At 41.7% G+C, this 19,435-nt stretch overlaps 1 protein-coding gene across 1 annotated transcript in view; it reads right to left on the bottom strand.

Annotated features, from left to right (window-relative positions):
• Positions 1-19,414, bottom strand: part of EZR (ezrin) — a 36,448-nt gene extending 17,034 nt beyond the window's left edge. The window contains exons 1-2 of the mRNA XM_052679420.1: positions 19,164-19,414; positions 2,493-2,576 (exon numbers count right to left, since the gene is read on the bottom strand). Of these exons, the coding sequence (XP_052535380.1) occupies positions 2,493-2,576; positions 19,164-19,175 (96 nt within the window). The 5' untranslated portion in view covers positions 19,176-19,414. The remainder of the gene's footprint in view (positions 1-2,492; positions 2,577-19,163) is intronic.
• Positions 19,415-19,435: the final 21 nt, after the last annotated feature.

Here is a 19,435-nt window from a genome sequence, read left to right as displayed (position 1 = left end):
TTCAGTGATTATAATTTTGTTTCTTGGAAGAAATACATTTCTGTTTCACAGAATCATCATAGAATGGTTTGGGTTGGAAGGGACATTTAAAATCACCTAGTTCCAACCTCCTGCTATATGCAGGGATGCCTTCCACTAGACTAGATTGCTCAGAGCCCCATCCAGCCTGGCCTTGAACACCTTCAAGGAGCTGGCATCGACCACTTCCCTGGGCAACCTGTTCTAGAGTCTTACCACCCTCAATTTCCCAATATTTAGTCTAAATCTGTCTTCTTCCAGTTTAATTGCATTTCCCCTTATCTTGTCGCTACATACCCTTATAAAGTCTCTCTCCTGCATTCCTGCAGGCCTCCTTCAGGTACTGGAATGCCACTATGAGGTCCCCCAGAACCTTCACTCCTCCAGGCTGAAAAGCCTCAAATCTCTTAGCCTGGCCTCATAGCAAAGGCACTTCAGACCTCTGATTAACTTTGTGGCCCCCCTCTGGACTCAATCCAGCAGTTCCATGTCCTTTGTTGGGGGTCCCAGAAGTGGATGCATCCTGCAGGTACTGCAGGAATCTCATGAGAGCAGAGTAGAGGGGCAGAATCACCTCCCTTGACCTGCTGGTCATGCTTCTCTTGATGCAGCCCAAGATACAGTTGGCCCTCTGGGCTGCAAGCACACACTGCTGGCTCATGCTGAGTCTTTCATCAACCAACACTCCCAAATCCTTCTCTTCAGGGCTACTCCCAAGCCATTCTCCACCCACACCGTATTTGTGCTTGGGATTTTCCATTTTACTCCAATTTGGTGACCATGATGTCACAAGGGACAGTGCCAAATGGTTTGTACAAGTTCACATCAGCTGCTCTTTCTCTATCCACTGATGCTGTAACTCCATCATAAAAGGCCACCAAGTTTGTCAGGCATGACTTGCCTTTGCTGAAGCTATGTTGGTTATCACCAGTCATCTCATCTTTATTTTCCATGTGCCTTAGTGCACTTAGGGCCTTCAGGAGGAACCTACTCCATGATCTCACCAGGCACAGAGGTTATGTTTCCCCTTTTCTGGTCAGTGGGAACTTCACCAAACTGCCATGATCTTTCAAATAGGATGGATAGCTGCATGGCAACTTTATCTGCCAATTCCCTCAGAACCAGTGGATGGATTTCATTGGATCCCATGGAATTGTGCACCTTCAGGTTTTTTTACATGGTCTTGAACCTGATCTTCACTTAAAACAGGTAAATCTTCCTTCTCCCAGTTCTTACCTTTGTTTTCTGCAACTTGGACTTGTTTGAAATTTGTTTGAAGAGTACTTCTCACTAAGTCTGCACTACTGTCATAAAGCCTAGCAAGTTCTAGTTAACTCACTGAAGTGAGAAACTGTACCAAGAGAAATTCAGAACGAACAAACATTGTTTAGCCAGTTTTACCTACCTGAGTTAAAACTCAACCACCCTTCCCTATCAAGACCGCTGGGAACAAGGCGAAGTGCAAAAGAATCACTGCAGCACTTCATAAATACATGGAACTGAAGTCTACACAGATTAATTCTTAGTTTTCAGAGCTTCAGCAGAAACATCTAGATGCAAGCTCTTTTTACTATTTTGTTCTATTTTAAATTTCAGAAGTTGATTTTTCTGATGAAACCAAGGTCTTAAATCAGTTTTATGGTGACAAACTACTTAAGACTAATAAAGTTCTACAAAGTGCTCTTTGTTTAGTTGTCATTTCCTGATCTTTGTAGGTCCATCACCAAACAGACCTGTACACTGTTACAGAATTGTAGGGGTTGGAAGGGACCTCCAGAGATCATCGAGTCCAACCAAAGTTTTAACCACTGTTAATGCAGTGGCAGGAAGAGTAACAGTAAGAGAAGGGAATTTCCCTACTCGTGTTCTCCACTTCTTTATGAATCTCTGGATGCAGGCTAGGCAAGTCTCTACTCTGCCCTGTTGCACAGGGGCTTCACACATAGCATGATATGCTGTAGCTTCTGCATGGCGAACAAACCCTTCTGCTCTACTAGTAGTTTGGAAAACTCGAACACCTGTGGCAAGTTGTAACCTCCAACTCAGCTTCTGGATGAACACATCTACACCTACATTCATCAACTATGTGAAGACCTCATTCTGAAAGGTTTTATGCACAGGGGGCAACACCTCAATTTTAGAATTTAAGAAATGAACAAAAGATAAGCTGCATTTCAAAGCTTAAGTGTATTTTTACACACAACTATGTTGTCCAGACATTCTAGATTCCTTGTAATACATTGTCATTCAACACTGCTAAGAAGTCAGGTTTCACTAGAATGTAACTTATCTGCAGGGATTTTTGCTTATTTCTTTCACTGTGATGGACTTTCGAGAACTTAGGACCAGGGCCCTTTTATTAACAGGCAGAGAAAAGAAAGATAGGAAGGTTTGGAATTCAAACTTCAGAAACCAGTTGTCTTCAACATACTCTAAGCTTAAGCAGCAAGAGCCCGCACCAACCCCACGCTGACCTGATCAAACAGCTGTTTGCCTGTAGTGTTTGGCTGGATGGCAAACTCCAGCTCTGCATCCACAGTAACAACTCGAACATTGATCTATGGAGAAAAACAAAAAGCATTGTTTAAGGTACATTGAAAACTATTTCTCTGTGTGAATACAATACTTTGCACACAATACAGTCTCCATTTTTTTTTATACACTAACATAACCCTTATACTCTAGGCATTTAAGCCCCAGTTATATTTTTGTTATCACACCAAACTTAATTGGAGCGCTGACTTTGCTGTCTTATCTAGATTGTTCTGCAGGTTTTCCTTTTCAACACAGAATTGGCTACTGATTGAATGAAGCAGCATTTTAGAGTTGTCAATCTCCAGGCGTAAAATCCTTTAGAATAAGGGTTTCTGCAAAGCATGCAAAATAGCTGCCTACAGGCCATCTCTTTGATTACAAAAAGCCCTAATGACTAAATTGAATTTAAGACTTGTAATTTAACTTCCATTTATATTAGAGCTAGAATTAATCTGAGATTCTAAAGGCTTCAGATTATTCTTATTAGGCAAAAAGCAATAGCTGATAAATTTTCATTCTTCACCTCATAAAAATCTACTCGGCACAATAACAACATTATAGGGTAAGAGTTCATTAACGGCTAACTTTAGCGAAGAAACACTTTAACCAGATTTGTTCCAATGACAGGAGTGCAAGACAGGGGTTAGCATTGTATGCAGACGGCAATTGTTTAGCTAATGACTAGAAAAAGTCTATTAGCATTTAATCAGGATACAAAGCAACAACCAAGCTTGCAGAGAACAGCATAAGGAGCTGCAAGATAACAGCAAATCAAGAAAGGATTATCTTCAACTCTTCCATTACAGGAGACTACACCACTTGGAATATTACACCACATTTCAGAAAGAAGGAAGTAAAACAATCCCAAAACAAAACAAAGAGATAAAAACCCAAACTCAGACAAGTAAGATTTGTAGCTTGGATTTTAAAAAGAAGAGAATGGTTTGGCTTGGAAGGGACCTGTAAGATCACCTAGTTTCAGCCTCTTGTTTTAGGCAGGGACACCTCCCTCTAGACTAGTTTGCTCAGAGAGCCATCTGGCCTGGCCTTGGATATTTCCAGAGAGGGGGCATCGACAAACTCACTGGGCAACCTGTTATAGAGCCTCACCACCCTCACAGCAAAGAATGTCTTCCTAATAGATATAAGGCAGTCTAAATCTGCCTTTTCCTAGTTTAAAACCATTTCCCCTTGTCCTGTCACTACCTGCCCTTCTAAACAGTTCCTCCCCAGATTCCCTGTAGGCCCCAGACAAAATGCAAATTACACAGAGCATTTTATAAACATTATGCTACAGACAGCGAGCTAACAGATCCCTAAAGCCTGCTTCAGCTGCAGCACTGGCACCTCTGCAGAGGCACACGTGTGAAGGAACCACAGGATGCAGTGCAATAGGAATCAAATCACTCACTACAAAACCCAGACACTGCAGCAGTTTCTAGCCATTTAATTGTGTACATTTAAATTCTACAGTAAATGTCAAGTAAAAGAACGTGTTACAATTAACTGCAGCACTTTGGATCACAGGACTATGTTAAGGCTTCCTTCCTGCAGCTTAAGAACCAAGTTTCTCAAACAGTGTAACAAGGTAAGATAGCAAATTCTGGAGAACAGCAAGACTACAATTTGAAGCCACGACCTTAAAAAGCTCCTGCTGCTTAATTCCTCTCAGCAATAAATCCCTAATCATAATCTAATTCCTTTTTACCCCCCCTCCCCCAAGAAAACATATGCTGATAATCCGCTGTTTTGCATTGTGCAAGTTATTTGCACTTCTGGCTGAATCACCACAGTGGGTATAAAAATGAGTATCGCTTCACAAGTTAAATAAATTTAAAGGATGTGCTTCTCAATCCAGTAAAGGTGCAGGATGTTGGCTGAGCACTGGATTCCTGTCGGTATCAGGATAGCCATCTTTATCTCCTTAGTGGTTATCTGCTAATTAAAAACAAGCAAAACCCATGAAACTTAATTCTTTAGCACTAAGACTAAGAATTGAAGTCCCCTGCTTCCTACTTCAACTGACAGCCACAAGAACAGAGGAACACGACTGCTTGCTTATCTAAGAGCTCCCAGAGACATCTGGGGCAGTGGTAAAGGTTAATTTCTGTGTGTCAGAAGGACTCAATGACCAGCAGGACACAGAGGAATTCCCTGGTGTGTTATCTGACAGCCCCACATCACATGACAGGCAGACTAATGAGGGGCTGTCATTTCCCTGAACAGACGACTGCTTGGCAAAGTCCTTCAGAGTGTCCTTTCTGCCATAGTACATCCTCCTGCTTCTCATCTCTGAGCCTTGATTTCAAGAATATAAAGGATTTAGATGTATTTTTAATTGCATGCTCTACAACCACTCCACACAAGGTTTTAGCCACAGAGAAGCAGGTAATGAAGCAGACGGTCAGAGCTTAATCCACCTGAAACCCTGGTTTAGGCAGTCTGGAAAAACTTCATTGTCTGCCAGGCTGAGAAGACGTGAATGTGACATACAGCTCAGATCATAAGAAACTCCCTACAGCATCAAGATGACTAAATCAAAGCCCAAGATGAACAACAATAAAACAATGCAAGATACTGTTGCAGAGGGAAATAGGAAACCCCTCTAATTCCTATAAGCAACAAAAAGAGCAAGAAAGAAGTTAAGAAAAGTTAAGAAGTTAAGGAAACCTTCACACGCAAAATCCTGCTTATCCCACATGGACAAAACAGGTCATTTGTGAGATCCCTACCAAATCCTGGCAGTATTCCAGGTCTAAAACTGAAGCCATAAGCAAATAGTTTAATTGTTTCACCACAGTGGGAGAGGAGCAGCAAAAAAAAAAAAAAAGTCCATGACTTACACACGAAATAAGTTTTTAAAGCATAAGCATAGATTATGCTTAAAATCCTAGACAGAAAGATTCAGCTTCCTAATCCATGGGCTCATGCTGTAAAAATTTGATTATACTTCTACGCCCAAGGCTAACATGCTTAAAATGAAAGAAAACTAGGGCCTTAGAAACCTTATTAGTGTGTACTGAAGCGCTGCAGAACACAAGGCTTTCATCTTTCTCTGCTTAGGATGCGAAAGATTGCTAACAAATTTGATCCACAGAGGAAAAAATAAGCGGTTGACAACACAATGCCATTTGCATTGAAAGGAAAAAAAAGCTCCATGAATCATAAAGACAACAGAAGCTGAAGAACTCATTTTACTGAATACTAATTCCACGAATTCAGATTGTTCAGGGTAGAACAATAACATTATCTACATTTCCAACAGAGACAGGAAAGTAGAAATAAAATAAAAGACTGAACTGGAGAGAACCTCAGAGCAGACTTTAAATAATCTTAACGCTATGGAAAGTTCCTACACTAGAAGTTACACCAGTTAGGATGGGTTCTTTCTTGTACCAATAGTGCCCTCAGATTTTGCACTTACTCTTTACTTTCCTCAAGACAGTAACTGTTATAATGCTAAATCAGGAAATCAGTCCATGGCAGACTGCAGATTTCAGAGATTGCACCTGAAAAACATTCAGAAAATGTGGTCTCTTAAGGAGGCGACGTGTTGCCAACCATGTAGTAAGAGGCAGCACCTTCTCTGTGTAAGATCTATGACCTAGATAAAAACCCAAGGTGACACTGCCTCTTCAGACCTCTCTCTTAGATGAGCAGATCCCAAGTGTGTTGGGCACTGTATGTGCAGGCAGCTTTTTGTCTGACTCATGGGCTTGTTGGTTCAGAATCTGTTTCTGGCTGCAGCCAACATGCTGTCTTTGGAGTCGATCATCCATCTCCTGATAGATAACTGCTCTACTGCAAAAAATCCTACACTGAAGGTGAAAAGAGGTGGAATGGGGAAGAAGAACACAACAACAACAAACACATACTCCATACACAGCAAGCTGTATGGATATTTCACATACCTATGCATGAAGGAAACCTAATTGCCCTTACATTCAGTTGAATAATTTAATTACACAACCAACCATGAAGTTCTGCAAGTCATTTAAAATGCCATACAATTTATTTTCATAAGATAAAGGGCAGTAAATACCAACCTTTACACACATACATAAGAGAAACCAGTACTTTACTTCATCCATATTATCATTAGGCAGCTCTAAATGCCTCTGATAATGGCCAGGAATGTTTTCTTCCTCTTTTCAAAGAGGGATAAAGACAAGAGTCTCCTAACTAGCAGGTTTGCAGGTGGAAATGCTAGTGAAGCATCCTTCCAAGTGGTGGCAACAAGCACCATCATAATGGAAAGACATAAACAGAAATGCCTTCTTTCTTCAGGCATAAAGTCTGGAAATCCCAAGTAAGTAGCTGGTACACGTAAACAGTCCAACCACATATCAGAGGGTACAAGGGTTTGTTGAAGTGCTGCAACTGCACAGCACTTACTGTGAAAAATGCATATATAGCCCTGTAAAAGTTTCCTGCACACAGTCAAGCTGTCTGCGTAGCACACGGCTGTGTCTGTGCTGAAGGAATGTAGCCTTCTCAGCAAAGAACTGAAAGAAACAGCATTAAGAATCACAAGCCACCCTGGCTTGCATTCTTGCTTCTGCAGGTCCGTATGCTATATCTGCTCCTCCACCACACAAACAAGTACTACTGTATTTGCAATCAATGACAAGCTTTTTCCTCTGAGTTGTAATGCGTCTGCATGGATGAAATAATTACATTTCAACCTTAGCAACCAGACCTGTTTATAGATGCATACAGTGATTGGGCAGCTGATAATAGAAAAAGCCATTTCACACAGCAGCTTTAGAAAGGGCACTGAAACTGCTCTCTATTCCTCTGCCTTCAATGTATTAGTGTTCATTGGAAACAGGCTCAACAACAAAGAGAGAACACTGTCAGCTCTGTTTGATGACAGCTATTGTGCTGCAAACTGATGGCGTAACTGTAGGCCCTGATGTTGGAAACTATTTGGGGAAAAAATATTCAGTTCTGTCCAGGAAAGAAACCCTTGAGGCTCCAAGCTCAGCTGTGCTCAGCACCCTTCCTCTTGTCACATCTACTTTAGGGACACACATTCTGATCCTTTCAGGGTTGGCCAAGGAGCTGAAAGGGGGATGTATGTGGTGGAGTGCAGGGAGTAACAAAAAGTAGTGAAGTATTCTTACAGTTTCTGGAAGATGGAGCATACAGGTCCACAAACAGCATCCAGTGGAAAACTGAAACTGTTTAGGAGGACAGGGCTACAGTTCAAAGAGCTTGCTAAGTCTGAGACATGGTTACATGTGTTACACATGGAAAAGTGAAGATGGAAAAGAGAGACGAGGGTGATGAACAAATTACAGGTTTGTAAACAATGGGCTGTTTGCCCAAAACCAGCAGGACTGGAGACAAGGATATAGTCTGTTATAATCCCCAGAAAAAAAGATCATCACATTTCCTGGTGTGATGCTATTACATAGTAGGAAAAAATTGCATTCTTGAGTGTACTGGTCACTGGAAGCATTACAGAAGGTGACTACTCTTTTCTGCTTGGATGATGACCTGCCAGCTGGAATTTTGTCATCCAAATTTGAATGCTTCTTTTGAAAGGGAACAAGTTAGTCAAGGAAAGTCAGCTTTTAAACTGCAGATCAGTTTTTCTCCTGAATTATGTAAAACTGGATTTGATTTGCTAGCACATCACTGATGTCTTTTTAAATATAAACTTATTTTTCTTTCCTCATCTGAGGCATGAAGTGTTTGTAAAGAGGACAGGAACTTTTAAACCCAGAAAGAGGTAAAAACACACACACAGCCCACAGCTAGGAAAAAAAAAAAAAATCCAACTCCAAACTCTCTTACTTTGCAGATAGAGTGATAGAAAAACAGTGAGTGGTAAGATACTGGGATACTGTACATCCACTTCCATGCAGCCTTCACACAACATAGATGGAATACATCCCCCAATCACAGATTTTTATGATATAGAGGATCTCCAGAGCAGGATGTTCAGAAAGCTGGAATTAGAAGGCAAGCTACAAACCTGCAATTTCTCTTTTGGGGGAAGGAGGGAGAACCCGATTCCTATGAGAGCAAAGAAGAACCATACAGCACAACACAGAACAAGGCCTTCAATATGACCCACGTGCTCACCCCCTCCTTTTGTGCAGGAATCCTTTCCATGCTGCATGCCCAACACCCAGTATTTCAGAGAGGGCAGCAGAAGCACAGCAAAATAGTCCTGAGCATTTTCTTCCACAGTGCTGAGCATAGTTTGCTAACAGGAGAGAAAACAGCCTCATCAGCTCACAGAACGTGAACAGGACACTGCTCCATTGGCATCCACCTGAGCAATGCTGCGAGCTCATTGCACTGATTTAGCAGACCAGTTTCTCAGCATACCATGTTAAATTGAGAAGACCTGACTGCAAACAAAAGGACGTGTTCCCTTCAGGTCTCATTGTGTTGAACATTGCTTCCTCATGGCAAGTAAATGGGAACATTAAGTCACATTCCACAGGAATTCCTCTGAGTTTATGAAGCAGAGTTAGATACCTCTGCATTTGCAACAGGTAAGATTAGAGTTGAATAGGCTGCTCTTTGTTCCTTAAAAACTTGCTCACCTTCCCATGACGGAGGAAATACCACAGAAGGTAAACAGACTGGTCTATAATAGCCTAAAAAGCCAGCAGTTAGTTTCAGATTGTGCAGCATAGTTGTCAGCCTTATCTATTAGTCAATTTCAATGCTTGTGCAACTGTAGTAATCTTTTTAGACATACTTTTTTTGTAGTAATCTTCAATATTTATGGACCAATAACTATGCCATCTACAATAAAATGAAGTTTCTTACTTTTACACAAGGCAATGGGAGTCCAGTCTTGCAGCTTTCATGAAAGGTAAAAAGCAAACAAACAAAAACCCCAAAACCACAACAACCCATGTGGCAGTTTTTCCTTAAGAGAGAAAGTAATTTGAGGGGAAGCCAAGAATAATGTTGATGTGAAATCTCAAAGCCAAAGACTCTTCCGAATCTCCTGCGTGAGGAAAGGCTGAGAGATCTAGGACAATCCTGTCTGGAGAAGGCTGAGAGGGAATCTCATGACTGTTTATAAATACCCAAAATGCAGGAGTCAAGTCGATGGGGACAGACTCTTCATTAACAAGCAGCAATACAACCAGGGGCAACAGGCACAAACAGGACCACAGGAAGTTCCATGCTAACACACAGAATAACTTCTTTACTGTCAGAGTGATGGAGCTCCAGAACAAGTTGTTGAGACAGGTTGTGGAGTCTCCTTCTGTGGTTATATTCGAGACCTATCTGGACGCCTACTTGTGCAATCTATTGCAGGGTCTCTGCTTCAGCAGCAGAGCTGGACTTCATTTCTAGAGATCGTTTCCAACCCCTAAAATTTTGTGATTCTGTGATGAAGGCTGGGGGTTGTGCATGCAGGTAGGAAAACCTACTCAGGTCTTGGGAGTCATCCAGAAATTCCAGTTTTAACAAAGCAGGCTGAAATTTCAGAACAAACTCCATTTTCCTCCTAAGTGTACAGAAAGAGATCAGAAGAATGCCAATCTATTAAGTTTGGTTTTGCACTAAGGTCACTTGGCTCTTCTTTGTGAGACAGCATGAAACCTTACTTACAATTAAGCATAAAGATAATTCCAGAATGCAAATTCAAACCAATTTAGCCTAGATATGCAGAAGATGCATACTAAGTTACATACTATTTCAGTTTCTTTAACCAGAGTCTGATATCTTCTATCATATATACTAAAAATGCAGAGCAGGCATTTGTGTGAAAAGCTGAGCATTGCTGCATTTCACTTTTTTATCTAAGGTCAAACAGTAACACTCTGCATACCAGAAGATCATGAGCATTTCATGCAGGCATGGGAAACACGTATCTTTAACTGTCCTTGCTCCCAAGTGAGAAAATCTCAACTGCAGACATCCAGCAGCCTCCTCTGACCTTTGGTCAGCTCTGTTAAGGTAACATAAGCTCCTCAGTGAAAGAGAAAAGCCAAGAGAGAAATTAAAATAAAATGATAATAACTAGGAAAAAAACAACAGCAACAACAACCCAACCAGACAAACAAAAAACTAACAAAAACCCAACAACTCTCTCCACCAGCCCAAAGGCTTCCCTCAACAAACAAGCTTTGTCACTGTTTCCAGTTAGGAAGAAACTTAAAAATTGATACAAAGCAGCTTTTTAAGCATTAAAATTGTTTTTGTTTTTTTTACAAATCTAAAATTTCCTAAGGGGCATCTCTAGGTTCTAACAAAACATAAAGCAATGTAATTTACATTTGACCCCTTAAGTCATCTTTCTGTTATAGAGCTCAGAGGTTTTTCATGTAAAACGCTTGATCTCACTTTCTCTGCTGGCTCCAGATGGTTTACTCTCAACACAGACCAAGTTAGGAAGTGATAGGAGGGTTTAAGCTGTTCTTTTGGAAGGGAAAAATATCCTTTAGAGACTCTCTGATGCTGTACTATGGGAATATCTGTGTACAAGCACAAAACACACCACCACGACAGTAGACTGGGGACTGCAGCTTGCATGAGCCAGCTGCCCTCACTGAATGTTAGGACAGATTTAAGAACACAGACTGCAGCAACAATTGGTCCTTTGTTCCTAAAAGATAAACAGAGGGAAGCTGGGGGCCACTGGATCCAACTCCTTCATACATAGTCTGTTTTGTCATTACAACCATTGCATCCAATTAAACATAATGAAGGTGCAAGATTAAGGCCTTACACACCAAGTTTATAGAAGACCTCGCAACCAATCTTCAAATAAGCTTCATCCGACAAAGTCAGAGAGTTCAGAATGAACCAGATCATTCAGCTGGTCTTCCGCCACAAATATCAATGTTGGCCCAAATGCAGATAATACTGAGGTTGAAGCTTTCAGGTTTTATTCTGGTTTTATAGTCTTTAAAAGTAACTTAATCTCTCTAAGACTTACGGCAGCCAACTATACAATGTAATACTGTCCTTCTGCAATCCACACAGAATACCGAGCATCTCAGCATGGATCCAGAATACCAACACCATTACCAACATTTGGCATTTCATTTGGAAGCAACAGGAGGGCAACAACTTGCATAGCAGCTGAGCTTCACAGTACGAACTCACAACAGAGAAAAGCAGGGTCTGAAGGCATGATTCATCTAAAAAAGAGCTGCACTAGCCTCAAAGCCTTCCATTAATCTAAGCACCTATATTGGTACCTTTTACTCCAGTGCTTATGCAAAGACATAGGTTCTATGAAACAGTTTGCACACATACACAAGACTTAATTCTGAAGAGCCAAAAATTTGATGCTCACTTTAAAACTACACAACCTGTCAGCTCAGCAATTTTTCAACAAACCCAGTATGAGCAGTGTTAGCACAAGATACAACGACTGTACTTCCGAAGAAGAAGGGCACATCGGATTGGAGCAGAATGGGGAATTTGAACACAAGGAGAGGCTGACTTACTCTCAGGATTATGCTGAGACTTTGAAATCGAGAACATTTTCAGCAACTGCACTCTTCTCAAATGTAGATATCACAGGAGACAAGGCAGTATTTTGCATCAGACATGAATCAGTTTGCATGGAAATTATTCCATGCAAGGATGAACGAAACTGGTAAGGATTTCACTTTGGAAGAAAGTTAACCAAGGTTAGGACATAGGAGCATATAGAGTCACGGGTGATGTGAACAGAGTAGAGAAAGACCAAGCGTTCACCACCTCTATCAACACAATACACGGGGCATCAAAACTGGTCAGTTCTAAGCAAGAGAAAGTAATTCTTCAAACAGAGCTGTAGCAAGGAGTTCTGTAGATAACTTTTCAAATACTGTGAAGGTTATCTAGGACAGCCTCATTATGGCATAGTCTGGATGCAGGAGTTCACACATTTTCAAGGGAGGCTAGACAAGTTCACAGAAACCCACTTACTAACTCATTATATAGGAACTTCCTGCCTCCAATATCTCATCAGTTCATAGGAAAGCAATTGTGCATATCTTTCAAATGCTCTTCCTTAGGCATCAGCTTTTGGCCAGCAGCAGAAGCATAGTATTTGGCTAGAGGGCCTTTCTCCTTGACCTGGCAAGGCCACTCACATTCTTGAAGAGATTAAGGTGCAGGAAGAACATAAAATGCATTTACTTAAGGAGAAGTAGCAGTGTAACATGTCACACAAGTCTAGGTAATGATATATGTTCATTCTGCACTCCAGTTATGAATCCATTTGTCAAAGAGGGATTTACTGATTTGATGCCCCACCCTTCTGTTTTACCTGTTCTGTAAATCTTTAATTTTATCTCATGGACTTCGATGGAACACATCACGTGGCATCTGCAAAATTTATGAGCGGGATTATATGATGTGATCACCTGTGATAGCTTGACAGCCTGATCTACGTCCATTACACTGCAGTGCTTACACTTCTCAACAGAGTACTTCAAACAGTAAGCAACAGGTACTATTTGTTCCCAGATAAAGGTAGGTCATTACAAGTCCTGGAATGTCAGCTAATCACAGACAGATTGCTCTTGGGACATTATGGATTGTATAGGAAAAGTTAGTGGAAAGATTAGCAAAATATTCCTTTCTGACTACTAAAACAGCTTGAGGACTTCTGAAATGAAACTACACAGGTCCTTCACTACTGAAGCAACAAGTACAGCAATTCATAAAGGGGGCAAAAACACAACTCTGAAAATTCTGCCTGCAAGGCTGCATCAGTTTTTAAGGGGGGAAGCTGTTTTCTCCTGCTTTGAGTTCCCTATACATCAGTTATGTAACTCACCTGCCAATTTGCACTTTTCAGCCATCAGCAATATCATATAATCACCTATTTCTACAAAGATAAAAAAGTTAAGCCAGCTAAGCTTTCACAATTAAAGTGCATTCTGAGTATGTTAAAGAACAACTTCAGCTCTGACAAAAAACTCTGAAATCAAGATCCTATAGCAGTCTTTGAAGTTCTCTACTGGGCTTAGTCAGGCAAAATTCAGACACTCTAGTACAAGTGTGAGATTCCTCAGACCCCACTTCTTTACTTAGTAGGCAGCCTGTAGATCTCCTCTATGCACTTGCAGAATGCCGGTCTCTTGACAGAGCTGAGAAGCACTGTTCAGCTCAAGATTAATCAGCTGGATGTGCACACACTCACATCCCCAGAGAAGCTGCTCACACACATCCTACATCAAAGCTGAAGTGCAACAGTGAATCTGGATGTTACCATGCAGAAAAATCGAGAGAGAAAGAGACAGCGGTAGTGATGTCTCTCAGCTTTGCACAACAGCTTGAGCACTCGCTTGTGGAAGTTGAAGAGACAAACAATTGCCACATGAGGTAATCTTCTCATGTGGCAATTCCACACTCAAATCTCAAAACTAGCAAAGGTTACAGAAGCTGTACAAGGAGTCCCAGCCATCTCTTCCAGGGAACTTACACAGCAGAAAGCCAAACACAACAGTCACTGCTGGTAAGAAACAGTTTCCACTCCCTAGTCAGAAGTTCAGAGTCCTGAATTTTAATTCTGACTTGGGATTTTTATTTGAATTGACAGCTACAGTGTGAGGTTCTCAGCAATCCCAGCTCAGCACTACGCTACCCAAACTCCCTCAAAGTTGAAGGTAGGTAACGCATCAAGACAACTATGAAACAGGGGTTAGAAACAAAACCTGGATCTGAACAAACATGCAGAGTGGAGGCAATGCACTTAGCTGTAACACCAAGCTAAGCTTTCTTTATAGATTCACATAGCAACAACTGTTTCCTCTTCCAAGAAGGAAAAAATGCTGTGAACTGCTCAGTAAAACCCTGAAACTTCAGTTGCTTCCATGGAGAAGCATTTCTCAGCTCAGAGACTAAGTATTACCTAATGCTGAAACCAGGTTTCAAAAACAACCACACGGCACAGCCAAGATATATTACTTAACAGTGTGTAGTGTGGTTCAATGATCTTAGGCAGCACTGCCTTCCTTCAAGGTCAATTGAGTGATTATGGGATTTACAGTGCACATAAAGCCCTTTGGACACAGCGTGCCAAACAAGAACAACACTGAAGCAGGAACCTTCAGCGGCCATCAAGAAGAATTATTCTCAAAAAGTCCTGACATATCACCGACTTTTTATTTATTTATTTTCGTGAACAGAGGAAGATGTTCACATGGGAGGAAGTAGAATAGGAAGGCTTATCTCCACCCTCTGCCCTTTAAGAAGGCTAAGAAATTATTTAAGCAGTGACTAACACTAACAGTTAACACTTGATTTCTCCAAAGCAGCTAACAAGAACAGACTGACCTCAGGAATGCTTATTCAGCTCATACAGTAATTTGGATTTTGGCACAATTGTGAACTCACTCTATTCTAACTTTAACCACTTGTGAACTACTTCCTACATTCACTATTAACAGAATCCTTCAACTTCCTTTTGAAGCCTTGAGTGAGACTTTGCACACTTGGTTGATACGAGCTTTCTTCCATTTTGCACCAGAGCGTGCACCCTTAGTAGCAAGTGCACCAAATACTGTATCATCTGATGTATTGCAATTTGTGCTCAGAAGAAAAAAAAGCCAAAAACTTATTCCTGCATAAATCCATAACTATCCACAAGCCAAGAGCACGTTAATTACTTGTGATCACTAAAGGGTGTTTTTTTTGTTTTGTTTTTTTTGTTTTTTATTATTATTATTCAGTCCTGTTACAGAAATTTGCTTTGAAGAAATTGAAGACAAAACTATTACATGCAGTTAGCAGACACAGTTAAGAAGAAATTGGGAAGATCTGGAAAATATAAAAAATTATTAGTATTTAGAGTAAATCTTTGTTGTTATACGTCTTGCTCTTCAGGTTGGCTTATGACAAATGCTGAATTGTAATGCCATTGGGTGTTCACAGACAGATAAAGCTTTGGCTTGAAGACTTACATGCTGTCCTCGTGTTCATTTTTAGAATGCATGTATATTCAATAGCAAACAAGTATGGAGGACTTGTCTAACCACTTGGTGCCAGGCACACACTAGCACATTAATAATAACACAGGACTGGGAAAAGCCTTTTGAGTCATCTGTTCCAGCTGTGCACTCCTACAGGCAGCAGCACTGCAATGTGTCTTCGTCAGACTTTATCTTAAGGGCATTAGGTCTTAGAACGCTCCCGGGGAGGAGAAAGCAACCAGAAACTGAACTGCTCTGATATCTCCAAGTTCCCTTAACTATCAGCCTTGCTTAAAGCAATTCCTCCCTTTCATTGGCATTTAAATCCTTTGTATTTTAAACTAAACAAGCTCCCTTTTTGTGAGGAGGCTTTCCTCCTACAATCAACCCCAAATCCTTCTCCATGTTCTGCTTAGGATTTGTGTTTTCTGGACAAGGATAAGTATGACAACCTATTTTCAATAAATTTTCTAACACCTTCTATTACTGCTTTCCATCAGGGAAACTCCATATATTGCAGATCAATGGACAAGACAGTCCATTCTATCAACAACTAGTTCATATCATTCTATCCTATACATTGAGGGAACTCTTTACACCACCCTATCAATTATTGAAATGGGAGAGTTTTTGGTTTTCTGTGTTTTTTTTTTTTTTTTTAATATATGTGCTTTATACTCCTATATATGATGGCTCTCTGCCCCCCCATCACTGGCGGACATTGTTGGTATGCTCAGCTTTCTGAACATAGGCTATTAGTATACATGGTAAAAAAAAAATGATGCCTTGATATATTCCCCGCACTCTCTTTTAGCAGCAGAAGTTGATAGGCTGCATTTATTGCTGACCTCTCTTCAGGAGTGTTATAAAAATGTAGACAAGTATTAAAGGTCCTTATGTGACATTACATTAAATGCTCTACTGCAAAGCTGACATCATTTCTTGCGATGCTTTCTCTCCCTCCCCCTCAATATTTTCTAAGAGTAGGAAGAATAATCTACTTTCAAAAAAGTATCACAGAATGTTGATAGGTCAGATCAAATTAACAGGTCTATAGAGCAGAGATCACGTTTCCTTCTCCTTCTGTAAGTAATGTTCAGTAGTCCTCAGCCCTGTGGCTCTATTTGACTGGCTTGCTTTGCCAAGGGATGTATTCAGCTAGAACAGCATCCATGCAATGAGTCAAACAGAAATAAGCTAGCAACATATGGATCAAGGAAAAACACAGTGAGCACACAGACACTTCAGTAATGAAAAGACGCAAGGCTGATCAAGTCAGTTTATTGCACACTTTGCTTCTTCTCAGAAAACAAAGAAAGATTTGAACAAGATAATATCTCGTGTCTCTTTATGTAATAATTTACCATTCGTGAAACCTTATGAACTATTGTACAGACTAGATGGAAGTTAAGCTTCTGAACTGTTGGTGAACTTCCAGCTAAAAACCCTTAAGAGCTGTGGTTACATATAAGAGAAGTTACATATTTACAGCTTACTCCAGAGATCTTGTTACTCTATAACTGTTACACATGGCAGAAAGTCTGTGTTGAATTATAAATTAACACTTGCCTTAATTATCAAAGAAGATTTCACAATTATTACCTGAAACATTGCCAAGATATATTTTGAGCACCCTAGACATGCGTCTGATCCAACAAACAGCAATAAAGCACTGGTACAGAATCTGGCGTGTCCTTGGCTTTCTAGTACTTCACTATGGTACATTACTAATATACAAAATCACTCACATTTTACTGTCACTGGACTTATTTACTGCGAAAGACTAAATTCCAGTCTGTAAGCTTTCTGTCTGCATATTTTTTGTTACCACAAAAGCTCTGTATGGAGGTTTACCTTTGCTGCTTTGGGGACAGGTAGAAAGCAACTGCCGAGATCTTGGTGATTATTTTCTGCTTAGAAATAAAAATTTTAAGATGACAACTGATAACAAGCTTGTAAAACCACATCCCTATCAGCATGAAGTCTGACAAACAACACTGTGTATACTTATGCCAAGCTGTCAAGACACACGCGAACAAAGTGCAGGTAAAATCTATTTAGTACCCGTATATTTGACCTATCAAACAAAAACTGCCTCCTCATTTCCTATGAGTTCACGATATCAGTCCCCACACACCTCAAAGGCTCTTATCAAGCTCCTTCTGAGCACAGTTCTGCTCTGGAGCGACAACTTCACACCCCTTCCCACCTCACCCTGCAAAGTGATAGGAATTCTATTTAGCTGTATTAAGAACAAATGAGCTGGATTTGAAGGATCTGAATACAGTCTCGATCTGCAGAAGTCAGACCAAAGTGTTCTGTTAAAAAACCTCTACAAAATTATCTTTGTATGCATCCACTAAGGTGGCAGTCAGCCCCCCTAACAAGGGGGATTGAATGCAGACTGCAAAAAGAACAGCTTATGCCACACAAACTCTGGACAAAGAGTCTTCTCCATAAATCCTGGACAGTAGGTCACGTCTCAGAAACCATTAAAGCATGGCTGTCCTTCCGCAGAGAGATAAAGAGATTTTTCCCACACCTACTCATGGCTTCCAGTATCACCTCCTGTTGTTTAAATACATCCAGGAAGAATGAAGGTTTAGCACTTCTTCAAAGAATTCAAAGACAGAAAGAATTCTTTCTCCCCCCCCCAAGTTTACAGAAACTGCAATGTAAATTAATCTAACCTCTCCTTAACTAAGTTAAATTTAGTGTTACAGTGGCAGAACATCCACTGCTTATTACCCCAAGGATAAGCTTGCCTAGTCTCCTTCCAAAGGGTATAGCTAATAATCCTGGAAGTTCTTCACTGTGCTGTGTTTTGAGTACTGCTTCTGTTGGAAACAGACAGCAACAATCTACTCTGCTCTTCAGAGTTCCGAAGCTGCCTGCATCAATGAGTGCAGGCAGCTCCGTACCAGCCAGCTCCTCAAGGGAGTTACCGTTTCTAACTGCCAGTGTGGCAGCAGATTTCAAAGCAAAAACAATCTGAAAACAAAAAAAACCCAAACAAACAAAAAAAAAAAAAAACACGAGCAAACTGACGCAGGCGGGGGCTCAGAGGACAAAAAGAAAAAAAAAATTGATAGTATTCAAGTTTGTTCAATTAAAAAAATAAAAAAAATAAAAGAAAGAAAGAAAGAAAGGAGCAGAAACGCCTTAATGAAGACTGCTAGAGACCACCTGGCAACAGACCCAGCGGCAGCACTGTGGGGAACGGTACTACGGTTCCCTAGGACTTAATTTTTTAATCACGAAGGCAGGAAACGAGGACCTGTCATTAAGCGTTCACAAATACCAAGTGAGAGCCGGTGCAGTTTTGCCACCTCACGGACGCGGGAGCACAGTAAACCCTTCTTTCGGTGCCCCGCGAGCTCCGCGCGATCCCGGTCACGGCGCTCCGAGGGCAGTTCACCAACGCCCGCAGCCTCCCGCCGATGCCGGCTCCCTCCCGGACGCGGCGGCGGAGCGCCTTCGGCGGCCCCAGGGCGCGGTCCTCCCCTCCAACCGCCGCCGGGCGAGCGGCCCGACTTTCAGCATGGCTCCCTAGGGCGGTTCCGCGTTTGAACCAAGCCGCTCCAAGCGGCCGCTCGGTTGGTTCCGAAACTTCCTCGCGGTTAAGTCCGCGGCCCACGGAGCTTCCCTAGGCGTCTCGGCAGAGCCCCGGCGCAGCAGACAAGAGCACCCGGGCAGCCCCCGCGCCTCGCTTACCGGTTTCGGCATTTTCAGCGCTGTCGGTGCTTCCGCAGCTCCAGAGAGCAACGCTCATGCAGCAGCTGCCCCGCCTCAGCCGAGCGCCCCGCGAGGAGGAGGAGAAGGAGGAGGAGTGAGAGCCGCTCCCGGCCACGGCGACGGCACAACCGCGAGTGCGGCGCCGGCCGCCCGGCGGCGATTAAGTACGCAGGTGGGGCTGCGGCAGTGACTCACCCGCCACCGGCCATTCCCCGCCGCTCCCCCCTGCGCTCTGCGAGCACGGGGCGGCC

This window comes from Tympanuchus pallidicinctus, unplaced genomic scaffold, assembly GCF_026119805.1.
Source record: "Tympanuchus pallidicinctus isolate F22 unplaced genomic scaffold, pur_lepc_1.0 scaffold1, whole genome shotgun sequence".
Taxonomy (NCBI): Eukaryota; Metazoa; Chordata; class Aves; order Galliformes; family Phasianidae; genus Tympanuchus; species Tympanuchus pallidicinctus.
Note: the sequence above shows the minus strand (reverse complement) of the source record. Positions and strands in the feature narration are given on the sequence as shown.